At 41.3% G+C, this 14819-nt stretch overlaps 1 protein-coding gene across 1 annotated transcript in view; it reads right to left on the bottom strand.

The window, feature by feature from the left end:
- The window catches only part of LOC149287624 (pappalysin-1-like), a 506291-nt gene that overhangs the window by 264262 nt on the left and 227210 nt on the right, over positions 1-14819 (bottom strand). The window contains exon 8 of the mRNA XM_089492654.1: positions 8766-8894. Coding sequence (XP_089348780.1) covers positions 8766-8894 — 129 coding nt within the window. The remainder of the gene's footprint in view (positions 1-8765; positions 8895-14819) is intronic.

Here is a 14819-nt window from a genome sequence, read left to right as displayed (position 1 = left end):
ACATTTGCAAGTGCGCAAGACACAAATGAACATGTCGCTATGGTTAGAAAAAACATTTTCTAGCCAAAGCAACATATTCCATCATTATTTGTGCACTCAACGTTTGTCCTAGAAATACATGTAGCCCCTCATTTGAAGCTCCAAGGGGAGTAGTTTCTTGAAATGTATACTTTATGTACCCTAATTTAACTTCCCAGATGTCTAGACCACTTTAACTTCAGATATGGCAGATTTGAAAATCTTGTTAAAAAATTGTCTTAAAACATTTAGGGATGATGCCTGCAATAGACAGCTGGGAAGTTAAATTATGGTACATAAAGTATACATTTGCAAAAACTACACCCCTTGGCACATCAAATGAGGGGCTGCATGTATTAGTAGCACAAAACTTGAGTGCGCAAGACATAAATGAACTTGTCGCTTTTAATTTTTGTGATATTCACTTATTTGTTGTGCACATCAGATTTGTAATACAAATACAAATAAGACCTCATTTGCTGCAGCTGGGGGTGTAGTTTCTAAAAATATATAGTTTTGTTGGCATATTTTAACATCCCAGGCAGCTAGAGCTGTTTAATTGACGGCAGCCATGCATTACATTTAAAGATGTCTTTTGTGATAGTCTAGTAAATTGAACTTTTAGCAATAAAATATTAGAAAAACACAGTCTACTGTTCTCAATTTCTGTTTATTTTAGACCGTTTACCTACTACAAATATTTAGCAACACAGGTTTTGATATTATAAAGTTTTATAAAATTACAAACTAGTTTTTATTGAGTCAGAGAAGGGGGAGACCCCTCGCCTCGGTACAGCAGCCTCAGCCGCTGCGAAGAAGAGGGAAACCCCCTGCTTCCACACAGCAGCCTCAGCCGCTTCGAAGAAGAGGTAGACCCCCTGCTTCCGCACAGCAGCCTCAGCGGAGAAGGGGGAGACCCCCCGCCTCAGCACAGCAGCCTCAGCCGCTGCGAAGAGGGAGACCTCCTCCGCAAAGCAGCCTCCACCGCTGCGAGGACAAGGAAGACCCCGCACCTCTACGCAGCAGCCTTAACTGCCGCTGACTTAAGACAGGTCCGGTTCCTCCATCCGTACGCGTTCTTCTTCACGCCACCTAGTGGCACCAGCAGAAACTTTTGCAGGGAGATTAATATCACGCCGATCACAAGATGGCCGCAGACTGGAAGTGACGTAACAGAATTTCGAAAATTGTCTTGAAACGCTGTTTTGGCGCCAAATCTCATTTTCTATTTAAAGGACTCAGAATCCTCCTATCATTGCCTTCTGATGGTCGTGACTATCCTGATTTCCTGGTGTTCTAATTCCGGCTTGCTCCACAACGTTCCTGATTTCTGGCTCCCTGACCTCGGCTTGTTCTACGATGTTCCTGACTCCCGGCATCCTGACCTCGGCTTGTTTACGACTATCCTGTTGTAAGGGCCCCGGGGTTCGGCACCTACCGGACGGCGGGGAATGCGCCTGAGTGACGTCACACTCGTAGGCGTGGCGTTCACTGGCGGGCAATTCAAAAACTGAGCACTGAGACTCATTCAGTGCTTAGTTATTGTGCTGTGCGGTCCCTGTGATTTTCTCTCCTTACGTCCTTGATTTAACCCTTTGTGTACCAGACCCGGCTTTGTATGAGATTGACCCTTCATGTACCAGACCCGGCTTGTATGAGATTGACCCTTCGTGTACCAGACCTGGCTTGTATGAGATTAACGCTTCGTGTACCAGACCTGGCTTGTTCGAGATTAACCCTTCGTGTACCAGACCCAGCTCCTGTTCTTCTGCCTGCTTCCTGCTTTCCGGTCTCCATCTGTATTTTGTTAAGGAACTCCTCTAGGGTTCCCTACATAATAACTGAGCCCTATGGAGTACGCAGGAGTAGCAGACACCATTTCTCAACAACTGGCCTCCATGAACTAGTCTCTCCAGGAAATACATTCTGATCATAATCAGTTGAGACAAGAAGTTCACCACCTGCAGATGCAGCATAATACTCCACCAGAGCCAGCACCGGTACCCCCGGCACCAGTCCTCAAGGGAGCTACTGCTCAGGAACCACAGGTCCCCTTACCAGAGAGATTTTCGGGGGACCGCAAGAAATATCGTACATTCATCACCTCGTGTCAGATCCTATTCAATCTCAAGCTTCGGACCTACTCCTCTGATTATATCAAGGTCCATACTGTCATCTCTCTTCTGTCTTAAGAACCGCAGTTGTGGGCTCACCATTTATTTCACAGTCAAAGCTCTCTTCTTGATTCCTGGTCATCTTTCCGTCAAGCTATGGACACTCTTTATGATGACCCGTACTGAGTCTCTTCTGCTACTGCCTCTCTACGTTCTATCAGACAAGGAAGAAGACCCGTAGAGGATTATATCGCAGAATTCCGGCGTATAGCTTTAGAAACCTCAGTGGAAACCCGCACTTCATGATCAATTCCTCTGGGGACTTTCTGATACCATTAAAGATGAGTTGGCACGTAAGTCTATTCCTCCTGTGCTTGAGGACTTCATCAAAATGGTTACGCAAATTGATCGCCGTTTTAGAGAACGACGCCAAGAAAGTCAAGCCTCTACTTCTTTCTGGACTCCTAGTCGTACCGTACCTGTGACCCCAACATCACTTCCACCGGAGGAACCTATGCAAATAGGCATCGTCAGAGGTCCTCTATCACCTTCAGAGAAGGAACGACGCAGAACCATGGGACTGTGTATGTATTGTGGCAGGTCAGGTCACCTGTTTAAAGACTGCCCATCCCATAACCACTTCCCCAAGGGTAAGAACTCTGCCGGTCACCTGTACAATTATACTGAAAAAGCTCCATGTTCTTCGTCTCAGTTGTCGCTTTCTGTGTCTCTAAAGTGGAATAAAGAATCTGTGTCCCTATCAGCTACGGTGGACTCTAGGGCCAGCGGCAACTTAATTGACACAGACCTGGTTCAGACACTCTCTATTCCCACTCGCCCCAAGAAACATCCTCTTTCCAACCAACTGGTGGACGGAAGTCCGCTCAAGACCGGGCCTATCATCACCGAAACCATTCCATTAAAAGTTAAGATTGGAACCAGCCACATTGAGAGTCTCCAATTCGACGTGGTTCCCTCACCAATTTCTTCTATCATCCTTGTCCTTCCCTGGCTAAGAACTCACATTGCATATAGACCTTCTTAAAGACTATCTCAGTATGTCTGACTCAAGACCTCACTTCGCCTCAGGAACTCCCTATATCCTACCAACAGTTTCAAGATGTTTTCGAAAAGAAGAGTGGGGATAAGTTACCCCCTCATCGTTCCTACGATTCTCCCATCGAACTTCTTCCTGGAGCTGCTATACCTTTCGGCAGGATTTATCCCCTATCGGAGCCCGAACTGGCTGTACTAAAAGATTATATTGATGAAAATCTTGTAAAGGGATTTATTCGACCATGTACGTCCCTGGCAGGGGCAGGAATATTTTTTGTCCATAAAAAAAGACGGAGGTCTTCAGCCCTGTATTGACTACCGGGAATTGAATAATATAACCGTAAAAAATCGGTACCCACTTCCGCTTATTTCAGAATTACTGGAACATGTACGGTCAACTACGGTCTTCACAAAGATAGACCTACATGGAGATTATAATTTGGTAAGAATGAGGAAGGGGGACGAATGGAAAACAGCGTTTAGATGCCGTTACGGACATTTTCAATATCGAGTGATGCCTTTCGGTCTCTCTAACGCCCCCGCTACACTTCAACACTTCATCAATGATGTTTTTCATGACATCCTAGACCGTTTCGTTATAGTATATCTTGACGACATATTGATATTTTTGCCGTTCCTGGATGCACGCCGTGACCACGTGTGTCAAGTTCTCAGCAATTCGCGTAGGCAACTTCTGCTGCAGCCGGAAGGAGGTGCAGTTAGCAGCGGGGGTTGTCTGCGTCCATTGCACAGACCTTTCCCGGCTGTCAGAGAGGAGAGTTCCCCGAACCGGTGCGGGGAATTCTCTCTGACACCCGGAAGGTGCATGTGCGATGGAGGCAGACAACCCCCGCTGCTAACCGCACCTCCTTCTGGCTGCAGCGGAAGTTGCCTACACGAGTTGCATAGACGTCTACCTGCTGCCCCAGCTACACACTAGGGACACAGAGTCAGAAGCACCAGTAAGTTTGGGGGGGGGTGTTGAGTGTTAAATTGGGGGGCATGAAGCATTTCTGTAGTCAGAGTGCTCTATTATATGCCTTTTAACCCCTTAATGCCACTCTGCCTCCAGAAATGCCTTTTAACCCTGTATACGCCACTCTGCCTCCTGAAATGCCTTATACCTCCCTATATGCCACTCTGCCCCATAATATGGAAATACTCTGGGGTGTCTAGGATAAATTTAATTGTCTAGTTTCAAAGATGTCCCTAATATGACATTGGTGCAGACTGACCAGGTGTCAAAATTTCCTGCCCTACAAAAAATGCACACCTCTCAAATGTGGCCCATCAAACAACTGTACAAACCTTTGCATGGGTGTTATCACTGTATTCAAGAGATGTTGCTGAACACATATTAGGGTGTTCTTTGGGAGTGGCATATAACAGGGACCTAAAGTACAATATGTGAGAAAAAAACACAGTTATACAAAGGCTGGTGGTAGAATTTGGTGCATGGAAACAGTTAAAATAATAGCATTCAAAATACCGTGGGGTGTCTAACTTGAAAAAAATGTATGATTTGATGGGGTAAATTTATTTAGCTGGTTTTAAAGATATAGCAAATAGGACAAAGATCCAGGATGGCCAGGTATCAAAATTCCAAATTGAAAAATGCGTACCTCCCAAATGTGGCCTTTTAGCCGGCAAACCACCCGACAAACCTATGCATGGGTGGTATAACTGCACTCAAGAGACTTGCTGAAAACATATTGGGGTTGTTTGGTAGTGTCATATACCAGTAGCTGTACATTCACACCTAAAGTACACTTACTACAACAAACTTTGACAACAATGATGGTAGAATTAGTTCTTGGAAAGAGTTACATTACTAGCATTTGAAATACTCTGGTATTTCAGAAATATACAGCTGGATGGGGTAATTTGAATTGACCTACTTCAAAGATGTCCCAAATAGGACATGGTCACAATATGGCCAGATTAAAAAAAGGTTTTGAAATAGCAATACACTACTTGTACTTATTGCTGTCTAACTTCTAAAAAAGCAAAAAAACATCATAAAAACTTTGGGTATTTTGGTGTGAATTATACATGTAAAACCAATGAAACCTTGTTCTTAAGAAAAACTATTTATAATTTTTGTGGGTACACTAAATGAGAGAGAAGAAAATTACAGCTAAACAGCAACACTGAAAAATGTTGAATTGTTGAGTTTACTTTTAAATCTACATTTAAAAGAATGAATTCTGCACTTCAATTTGATTAAAAAACCTTGTGAGCTGGGATTTTTTAACTTTATACTAAGAAGTGGGAATCCATCAGGTCCCAGAGACTTATAGGGTTTAAGAAATGTAATTACACCCCCACATCTCAGATTCTCTTTTAGGCTCACGTTATTTATCTTTCATGGGATAGAGAGGCCACATAAAAAATCTTGAATTGCTGCTTGCAATGGTTGGTGTGCAGACAGGCCAATTTGCACATTTATAGAGATGTTTGCCAACTAGGAGGGAGTCAGTTCTATTCCCCTTTTCATAATATGTTCAATTTGATGTTTATGCAATTCTGCAAACTGTGTGCACTTTTACTCTCTTCCAACCATTTGTAGATGGACTGCTGTGGTTTTTAATGCTAAGTACAAATAACTGGGACTCTAGCAGGAACATTTTTTCTTGCCTCAGTCTCTTAAACTGGGCAGTATGTTGGATATGTACACATCTGATAATTACTTTATGAGGCTGTCACACTGCCCCTAGGTCCATTGCCTGAGTTAGGTATGCTTTAACGTAGCTAGTAGTTAGGTTCAACTAATTCAAACGAATTCCAATTCCACATTTCCGGGCCCCTGCAGGAAAAAACATCTCTACTAGATATCACCACTGGTGAATGGTCGGACCAGGCAATCTGACCTCCAATATATTACATTTACTGAAAATTTCTGTTGTAATATAAAAATATATGCCATTATATAGTCACTCCTAGAGTAATTAACAAGAGAAAATACAATCTATTTCATTAGGATGTAGAGAGCAGCAAACATCATGTAACCCAAACTCTACATGCAAAGACCTAGCCAGATCATTTCCTGTTTAGTTCTTTAGTACCAAGGTTAAATTAAAATCTTAGAAAAGTACAAATAAACAAAGATTGGAATCCTAATAAAAGTATAAAACAACATTTAATAATAAAATCCCTGAAATAGTTAATTGAAACAATACTCATAATAATTAGATGCTGTCAGTGTTAAAAGGTATACTGGCAAGTATAAACAATGAATCATAACTAACTAGATGAAGGCTAAACCACCTGTAGCTAGTGACAATAAATCAAATATCAAAGAGATTGGGACTGCTACACTCTCTGTCCATAAATTAATCTGGTGGTAGCCCATTCAAGTTACAAAATTAATAAATAAACCACCAGTGATTCATAAAAAGTGGTGCTGCTATGCAGACCAACCCTCCCCGCCTGCTGCAGCTACACCACTTAGGACCACTTAAAACAGGACAGTCCCTCAAAACACTCACCCATATGCCCATCAATTTCGTCAAAGGCAAATGGCTAAGGCATTGCGAAAACCAACATCATATAGCTGGAGCATGTCCTCCTTTTGGTTTATACCCTGCAATTTCTGAAAGAATAATATCTGGTCTTTTGGCCTTCCTGCTTCCTCAAAGGCTAGTTGTCAATTGCTAGCAGGAGTTAAAATCCTTAACATTTAGTGGTTTAGTTTTCAAAGGCATGATAAGGCCCCTTGGAGTTGGCACGGTTTAACATACAGCACATGTATGAGCGTGGGTGAGTGCCGTCTGATTTGCTGTGCGCATGTTTGGAGGTGGGTCTCAGTCCTCCCCTAACTTCTGGTGTGTTGAGGTCAATGACCTTGGTCATGCCCAGTGAGTTTACGGTCGGCTGGTGGGTAGCACTGGTGTGTGGCAGTGTATGACGCTGTTGGTGTTATTGGATGAGGTATGAAGTGAGTACCTCTGGTGGTAACCAAAAGGTGGCCGGCAAGGATGGCTGTTTGGTTCTTGTACTCTGTTGGGCAAGGTATTTAAGTAATATAGCCAACCAGCGTGTTATTGGAGTAAGTAGGTTTGGTGGTTAGTGGGTATCAGGTATTTAGCACACATTCCCACAACCTTCACACAAGTAAATGGTCATGTAACTAACCAAGGACAAGCTGCTGTCTATTATTGGCAAGCACATCAATAAACTAAAGTACAGTATTGCTGCCCTAAAATTGTACACATTTACATTAGGTGTTTTTTTTCCCTTTTTCACATAACCATTCCCTTACACTAGCAGATTACATTTCTTGTATGATTGTTTTTTTTAAGAATAGTCTTGAATTAGTGACACTTCATAACACTTCAATTGGCCAAAAAATTGTTGTATACAGGGTAAGGTTAAAGGCATAGTTATAAATCACGACTTTACTAAGAGTTTTAATGTGATTTATGACCAGTTGATAAACTGTTACTCTGATTAAGAATTTTAAGGTGTATTATTTACACAATTTCTAAACTCACTTTCTGCTTTTTATGTGTGGGCTATTGTGAATGCTAAAGATTGTAGAACATTGTTTTACATTTATACTAATCCCACAGCGTAATCCAAGAGGGTGACAAGAGGGAACATTTTAAAGTATGGTGGAGTTTACAAAAAAATTATATATTGCCCTACTGCAGGCAAAAGCATATATAACATTTATAAAAGAAAACGACAAGCATACTCTCCTACTCACATGGGACACAACATTTGTATTATCAGACATATAGCATAAGCTTAATATATACAAATCTTCAAGTATTCTGACATGTGAGTCGTACGGTTGCAGAGCATACAATTGAAAGTATTTTTTAGCAACCACACACTATGTTATGCACTATACTATTATGTACAACATGAGGACAGTATAAAATGCTGTTGTCGTTATCATTATTATTAGTAGTAGTAGTAGCAGAAGTAGTAGTAGTAGTAGTAGTGGAGGTTTAACGGATAAATATAGTGAGGTAATACATAAAAATACCATATATAGGCTACATATAGAGACAAAAGATAGAATATATTACATTTAAGTTCTTAAGGAAAATGTTGGTTTTTTTACAGCAATAATGAAATCAGACTTAAAGAGGTAAAAATGGTTCATTACAGTAAGAACAAAAATTACAGACATTGCTATCAAATTAAAGAGCCTCATTTAAATATGGGCTTGATGACTTTTAGCAAAGAAGAATATACAGAGGCTGGTGTCTTTTTAATCCTAAATTACTTTGTGAAATGAAGGTCAAATAAATTTGAATTAAAAATGACTGTTAAGAGTGGTAGATAATAATTGTACATAGCCTTTTTATTCTATTTTTCTTAGCAACTAATCAAATTCTAACTGAACATTTTCAGAGTAGTGAGGAGGATACATCAATTAAGCTCTCACAAAATGATTTCAAATGTATTGTGTTACATTAAAGCTCAGGTAAGAAAGAGGGCAGAGAAATGGGTACAAAGGCACTTATTTTATATTTATAAAACAATGTATATCTATAACTGTATAGGCCTGGCAGATAAAAAGGCTTTGTCTTGTCTGTTAAAGCAATACATTTTACTCCTTCTTACTTTTGAATCCTTCCATCGCCACAGTAGCCACCACCATGAACATAGATCAGCTCTGGAGATGGTACGCTCTCTCCACTTCTGGACAGCGTCACCACCTGGTACTTGTATATACTGCCAGGTTTCACATTCCTGTAATACAAACCAACCCAAATCAACATGAACTACAATGTACAGCAGATAATTACAAGTTTTCATTTGATTGGATAAGTACATGTTCACTATCCCCTATAATCTTGTTGTAAAGTTGAAAATGTAAAGAAGCCAAGTACTAAATTCGCTAACCAGGGTTTTACTGCTATCACTATGATAGTCAACCAGCTGTTGTTCAACAGTGGTGCCTTCTCAACCTACCTACATGTAAGCTATCCATGTTCTAAAGCATCCATGTATCCTTTTTTTTGAAGGGGCAGTACTTGTTATTTATCTCTTTCCTTTTTTCCATCCGTGTCTGTCTTTTTTCATAAGCTCAGCAGTTTACGGAGTATGAGTTCCACAATGTTATATAGCCAGTGGCGGAACTACCGGGGTCGCAGGGGTCGCGACTGCGACCGGGCCCCGGCGGCAGGGGGGCCCAAGCCAAGGGGCCGGCCGAAATCTTTTTTATGTTTTTTTGTTTTTTTTAAATGCAGGGGCATCCAACATGCGGCCCGCGGGCCGCATTTGGCCCGCGGGCCGCATGTTGGACGCCCCTGCATTTAAAAAAAAAAAAAAAAAAAACATAAAAAAGATTTCGGGCGGCCCCTTGGCTTGGGCCCCCCTGTAGCCAGGGCAACCGATCTTACGCGAGCCGCACCTCAAGCCCTGCTACTTACTTGTGGGAGGGTCTTCTGGACTGCACAGAGGAAGCGGAGTTCACGTGACATCCTACTTCCTCTGTGCTTTAGCAGAGAAGGCAGAGGGAGGCCACGCCCCCTGCTGAAGTCTGTGAGCGGCATCGAGGAGCTGCAGTGCAGGTAAGGGGGTGGGGAGGGTGTTTGAATGAGTGTGTGTGATTGAGGTAATGAATCTGTGAATTAATGATTATATGAATAAATGAGTGTGTGTGTGTGTGTGTGATAGCATGGATGTGTAAGTGCTGGAACCTAGGCATGATGGGACTGTGATTGCTGTTAGCAATCACACTCCTATCATGCCAAGTCAGCCAGTACATGCTGAAACCTGGCCAGCTGCCCCCCTTGTGTAGTGATGCTGCCAGCAGTATGGGGTCTGCACTTACAGCCACCCTGTACCAGCGTGTATTGGCTGACTTGGCATGATAGGAGTGTGATTGCTAGCAGCAATCACAGTCCCATCATGCCTAGGTTCCAGCATTTACTGGATGGATGTGTAGGTGCTGGAACCTAGGCATGATGGGACTGTGACTACTGTTAGCAATCACACTCCTATCATGCCAAGTCAGCCAGTACATGCTGAAACCTAGCTAGCTGCCCCCCTTGTGTAGTGATGCTGCCAGCAGTATGGGGTCTGCACATCACTTACAGCCACCCTGTACCAGCATGTACTGGCTGACTTGGCATGATAGGAGTGTGATTGCTAACAGCAATCACAGCGACCACTGTCCCATCATGCCCAGGTACCAGCATTTACTGGTTTCCTGGGTATGATAGGAGTGTGATTGCTGTTAGCAATCACACTCCTATCATGCCACATCATATTGCTAATTTTGTCCAATTGTGTGTTACCTACTTTTATTAAACATGTGAGTTTTTATTATTATTTTTAAAGGTGGGGGTCATTTTCGGTTTTGGCTAAGTGAACCGTGAATGTTTTGGTCCAGAATTTTCATTTTAGTTCATCCCTAGAATAAATCTAGGGAATCCTGAATTTGTAGTCGCAAAACTTTCAAGGCCCAGAAATCAGTGAGAGGAAGAGTAAAGGTTTTGTGTTATTTACTTTATTTTAATCTGCATATTTTATTAAAGGCCATATTTTTTGTCACAGTGAAAAATTAGTGCGGCCCGCGCACGTATACAATTCTGATGAAGTGGCCCACTGCAGAAAAAACTTGGACACCCCTGGATTATGCCCTTTGTACATGCGCCCCTTTTTCTTTGATTTTTTTACAGATATGATTCAATATGTAAATTGAATTTGTTGAATTAGTTGAAAAAAAATTGTTGGGTGAAAATCATGGTTTTTTTGGGGGGGTGGGGGGGCGAGGGGGCCCTTAACAGATTCTCGCACCCGGGCCCTGAGGCGTCTAGTTACGCCCCTGTATATAGCCGTAAAAGTCTTTTGTATGGGACAGAGCAGTTTAAGCCATCAATAAAACAGGCCATGGGCTTTTATTTTACAAAGCTACAACTATAATCAATACAACCAATTTATAAATAATCATAGAAACATAGACATAAAAAGTGATGGCAGATAAGAATCATTCAGTCCATCTAGTCTGCCCAAACTCTGAATACTTTCCTAAGTCCCTGGCTTTATCTTATATCTAGCTTAGCCTATCCCATGCTTGCTGAAAACTCCTTAACTGTATTAAACGCTGCCACTTGTGCTGGAAGGCTATTCCACGCATTCACTACCCTCTCTGTAATGTAATATTTCCTAATATTACTTTCAAATCTTTGACCCTCTAGCTTAAGACGATGTCCTCTTTTTGTTGTAGTATTTCCACTTTTAAATAAACACTCATCTTTTATCATGTTGATTGCCTTTAAGTATATGAAGGTCAATCAAACCAAAACCCACTCCCCCTCTAGGACGAATTGTGATCACTCAGGAGAAAATAATGATGAAAAATAAAACTGTTAAAAAAAATTTTGGTAATATATATATATATATCCTTACAGAAATCCTTGCATGAAAAGTGTTAAAATACTAGCATTTGAAATACTCATGAGATGTCAAGTTTTCAAAATCTATGATGCAGTGGCGTCTCCAGCTTATCTCTTTGAAGTAAAGACCGTGATTGAAATGATTTCAAAATAACAGCTAAACTGGCAGTTATTTTTCATTCTTTAATATTAGCCCCTGCTCACAATATATATAAATATTAGACCCTGTTGCCGATATATAGAAATATTACACCCCGCTTCCGATATATATTAATATTAGACCCTGCTGCTAATATATGTTAATATTAGCTCCTGCTGCCAAAATATATTAGCCCCTGCTGCCGATATATATTAATATTAGCCCCTGCTGACGATATATATTAATATTAGACCCTGCTGCCGATATATATAGTATTAGTCCCTGCTTCCTATATATATATTAATATTAGCCCCTGCAGCCAATATATATTAATATTAGACGCTGCTGCCAATATATATAAATATTAAACACTGCTGTCAATATATAACTAAATATTAGACCCTGCTGCCAATATATAAATAAATATTAGCCCCTGCTGCCAAAACATATATAAATATTTGCCCCTGCTGCCAATATATATATAAACATTAGAACCTGCTGCAAATATATTTTATAGTGAAAAAATTGGACCCTACCCAAGCATTTCCTTGGGCCCCACTCAACGCATGCAATCACTCCCTCCTCTACCATACCAAAAAAAAAATATTTGCCACACTGACTGCAGATCAGAGGAAGACCGTGAGAGGCAGTCCGGCACCGTGATATTGAGAGGTCCTCTCCCCTGTAATCATCCCCAGAGTCCCTTTGTCCCCTCATTCACTAAACCATACCGCTCTTTTACTTACACCCTGTAGTTCAGGTATAGATCAAATAAACAACACATGGAAACAGAACATGCAACTGAATGAGATATTTGCAGGTATACATAAATAATGTATGTAGGGCTGCAACAACTAATCGATAAAATCGATAATAATCGATAATGAAATTCGTTGGCAACGAATTTCATTATCGATTAGTTGAATCGATTATTATCGATTATAAAATGAAGGTTTTTCAGAGCAAACGCTCTGAAAAATACCCCTCATTATATAAACCGTTTCAGTGACTCACAGCAGCAGCTCCTACTTACCAGCCCCTCCATGTAATCACTGTGACAACTGGCCCCGCCCCTTCCTTCTCCCAGAAGGCCAGAACCACATGGCTGTGACACTCATCTAACTGTAAGTATAAAATTTATATTTGGGCTGCTGAAAGTTAGGGGAGGTGGGGGTTAATTTAGGGGCAGTTATGGTTAATGGGGTGTTTAGGGTTAATTTAGGGGCAGTTATGGTTAATGGGGTGTTTAGGGGCAGCTATGGTTAATGGGGTGTTTAGGGTTAATTTAGGAGCAGCTGTGGTTAATGGGGTGTTTGGGGTTAATTTGAGGCAGTTGTGGTTAACTCAGTGTGACTCACAGGAGTTACTATTTCCCAGTACCTCCCTGTAGTCACACTGACGATTGGCCCCACCCCTTTCATTAGAGTCTATGAATCCTCCTGCCTGCCTACTCTGGTGATGTCACTGAAGGCAGAGAGTCATTCAGAGATTTGAATCTTTCAGAGATTTGAATCTTTCAGAGATTTGAATCTTTCAGAGATTCGAATCCTTCAGAGAATCTCACCGACACCATTCTTTTATAAATAAATATAGGATTAATCTTCACAGCCCCCAGGATTTAGATTCCCTTAGTTTGCCCACCTTTACCTCTAACTGCACCTTAAGTTAACTTTATTACATTAAATATTAACCCTCAGTCCTCAGCATTTAATTAACCCTAAAGACCCCCATAACCATAACTGCCCCTAAATTAACCCTAAACACCCCATTAACCATAACTGCTACTGAATTAAACCCAAAGACCACATCAACCATAACTTTCCCTAAATTAACCCTAAAAACCCCATTAACCATAACTGCCCCTAAATTAACACTTAAGACGGCATTAACGCTGCACTGGCGCTCTCATGGAGCGAACAGGCAGCTTCAGGCAAGTGTGGGGCCCTGACACAACATTCCCCTGCTCCATGAGAGTGTCAGTGCAGCATTAACCCCTTCCATTTTAGGGGTTAATACCTGTTTTGTACGGGCCTCTGCTGCTGTGGTCTGCCTGGAAAGCAGACCAGGCAGACCATCAACAGCAAAGACGAGCCGCCACAGTCTCCGGTAGACGGGAGATTGCAGGGATGAATCACTTTGATCACTCCTGTAGGAGTGATCAAAGAGATTCATCCCTGCAATCTCCCGTCTACCGGAGACTGTGTCCCAGTTGCCAGAGGCAGCTTCAGGGACAGGGAGAAAAGGTTCTTCGGTCTCCACATGAGTGTGGAGACCAGCCCCCCTCCCTTGCTCAATTAAACCCTTCAATGCCGTGATTGTGTATGACCCCATTGCAGCATTGCTGGGGTTGTTATTAGTCCCCACAAGCTTGTGGGGACTAAATATCAATCAATATTAAAAAAACAATAGGTAAAAGTGTACATGCGCTACAACACTCTGTGGTGCAACCCACCAAAAGTGAGTGGAGCGACAGAAGTAAATATAAACGTAACTCACCCTCACCCCAATGGGTTATGTAGAATAAATGACTTTAAAAAAATGACAAGAAAAAAAAATAATAATAATAGTGCACTCTGTATGATAAAATATAACGATTTTTTAAAAAAAATGTATAAAAAAACTTACATTCTGATGAGTCAGACAAAGACTGACTCAAATCATCAATACCGGGTGTGATTAGGGAACACACACCCAACTGTATTTGAATGGAGATATCTTTCCTAGAGCCTGTAACCTGGCTCCAAGGATAAAGAACACTGTACTAACTTAGGGAAGTCCTCCCCCTTTAAGGTGATGGACAGCAGAGTGGATCCAGGCGTTGATGATTTGAGTCAGTCTTTGTTTGACTCATCAGAATGTGAGTTTTTTTATACATTTTTAAAAAAAATCGCTATATTTTATCATAGAGAGTGCACTATTATTATTATTATTAGATCAGATCACTCCTGGCCAATAGGAGTGATCTGATCATTATGGCAGCCCCTGGATGACCCTGCCCTACAAAGAGAGAGGGGCCATATAGGGTAATTATGAAAAAAACACAAATTATTAATTAAAAAAGATACATAATTATTAACTGATCACTTGTCAGTGATATTTTAAGTCACTGATTATTGATCGGTCTCCCTGATC

This window comes from Sceloporus occidentalis, unplaced genomic scaffold, assembly GCF_023333645.1.
Source record: "Sceloporus occidentalis isolate IW3139 unplaced genomic scaffold, rSceOcc1.0.p SCAF_58, whole genome shotgun sequence".
Classification (NCBI taxonomy): domain Eukaryota; kingdom Metazoa; phylum Chordata; class Lepidosauria; order Squamata; family Phrynosomatidae; genus Sceloporus; species Sceloporus occidentalis.
This window is presented reverse-complemented; position numbering and strand designations above follow the sequence as displayed.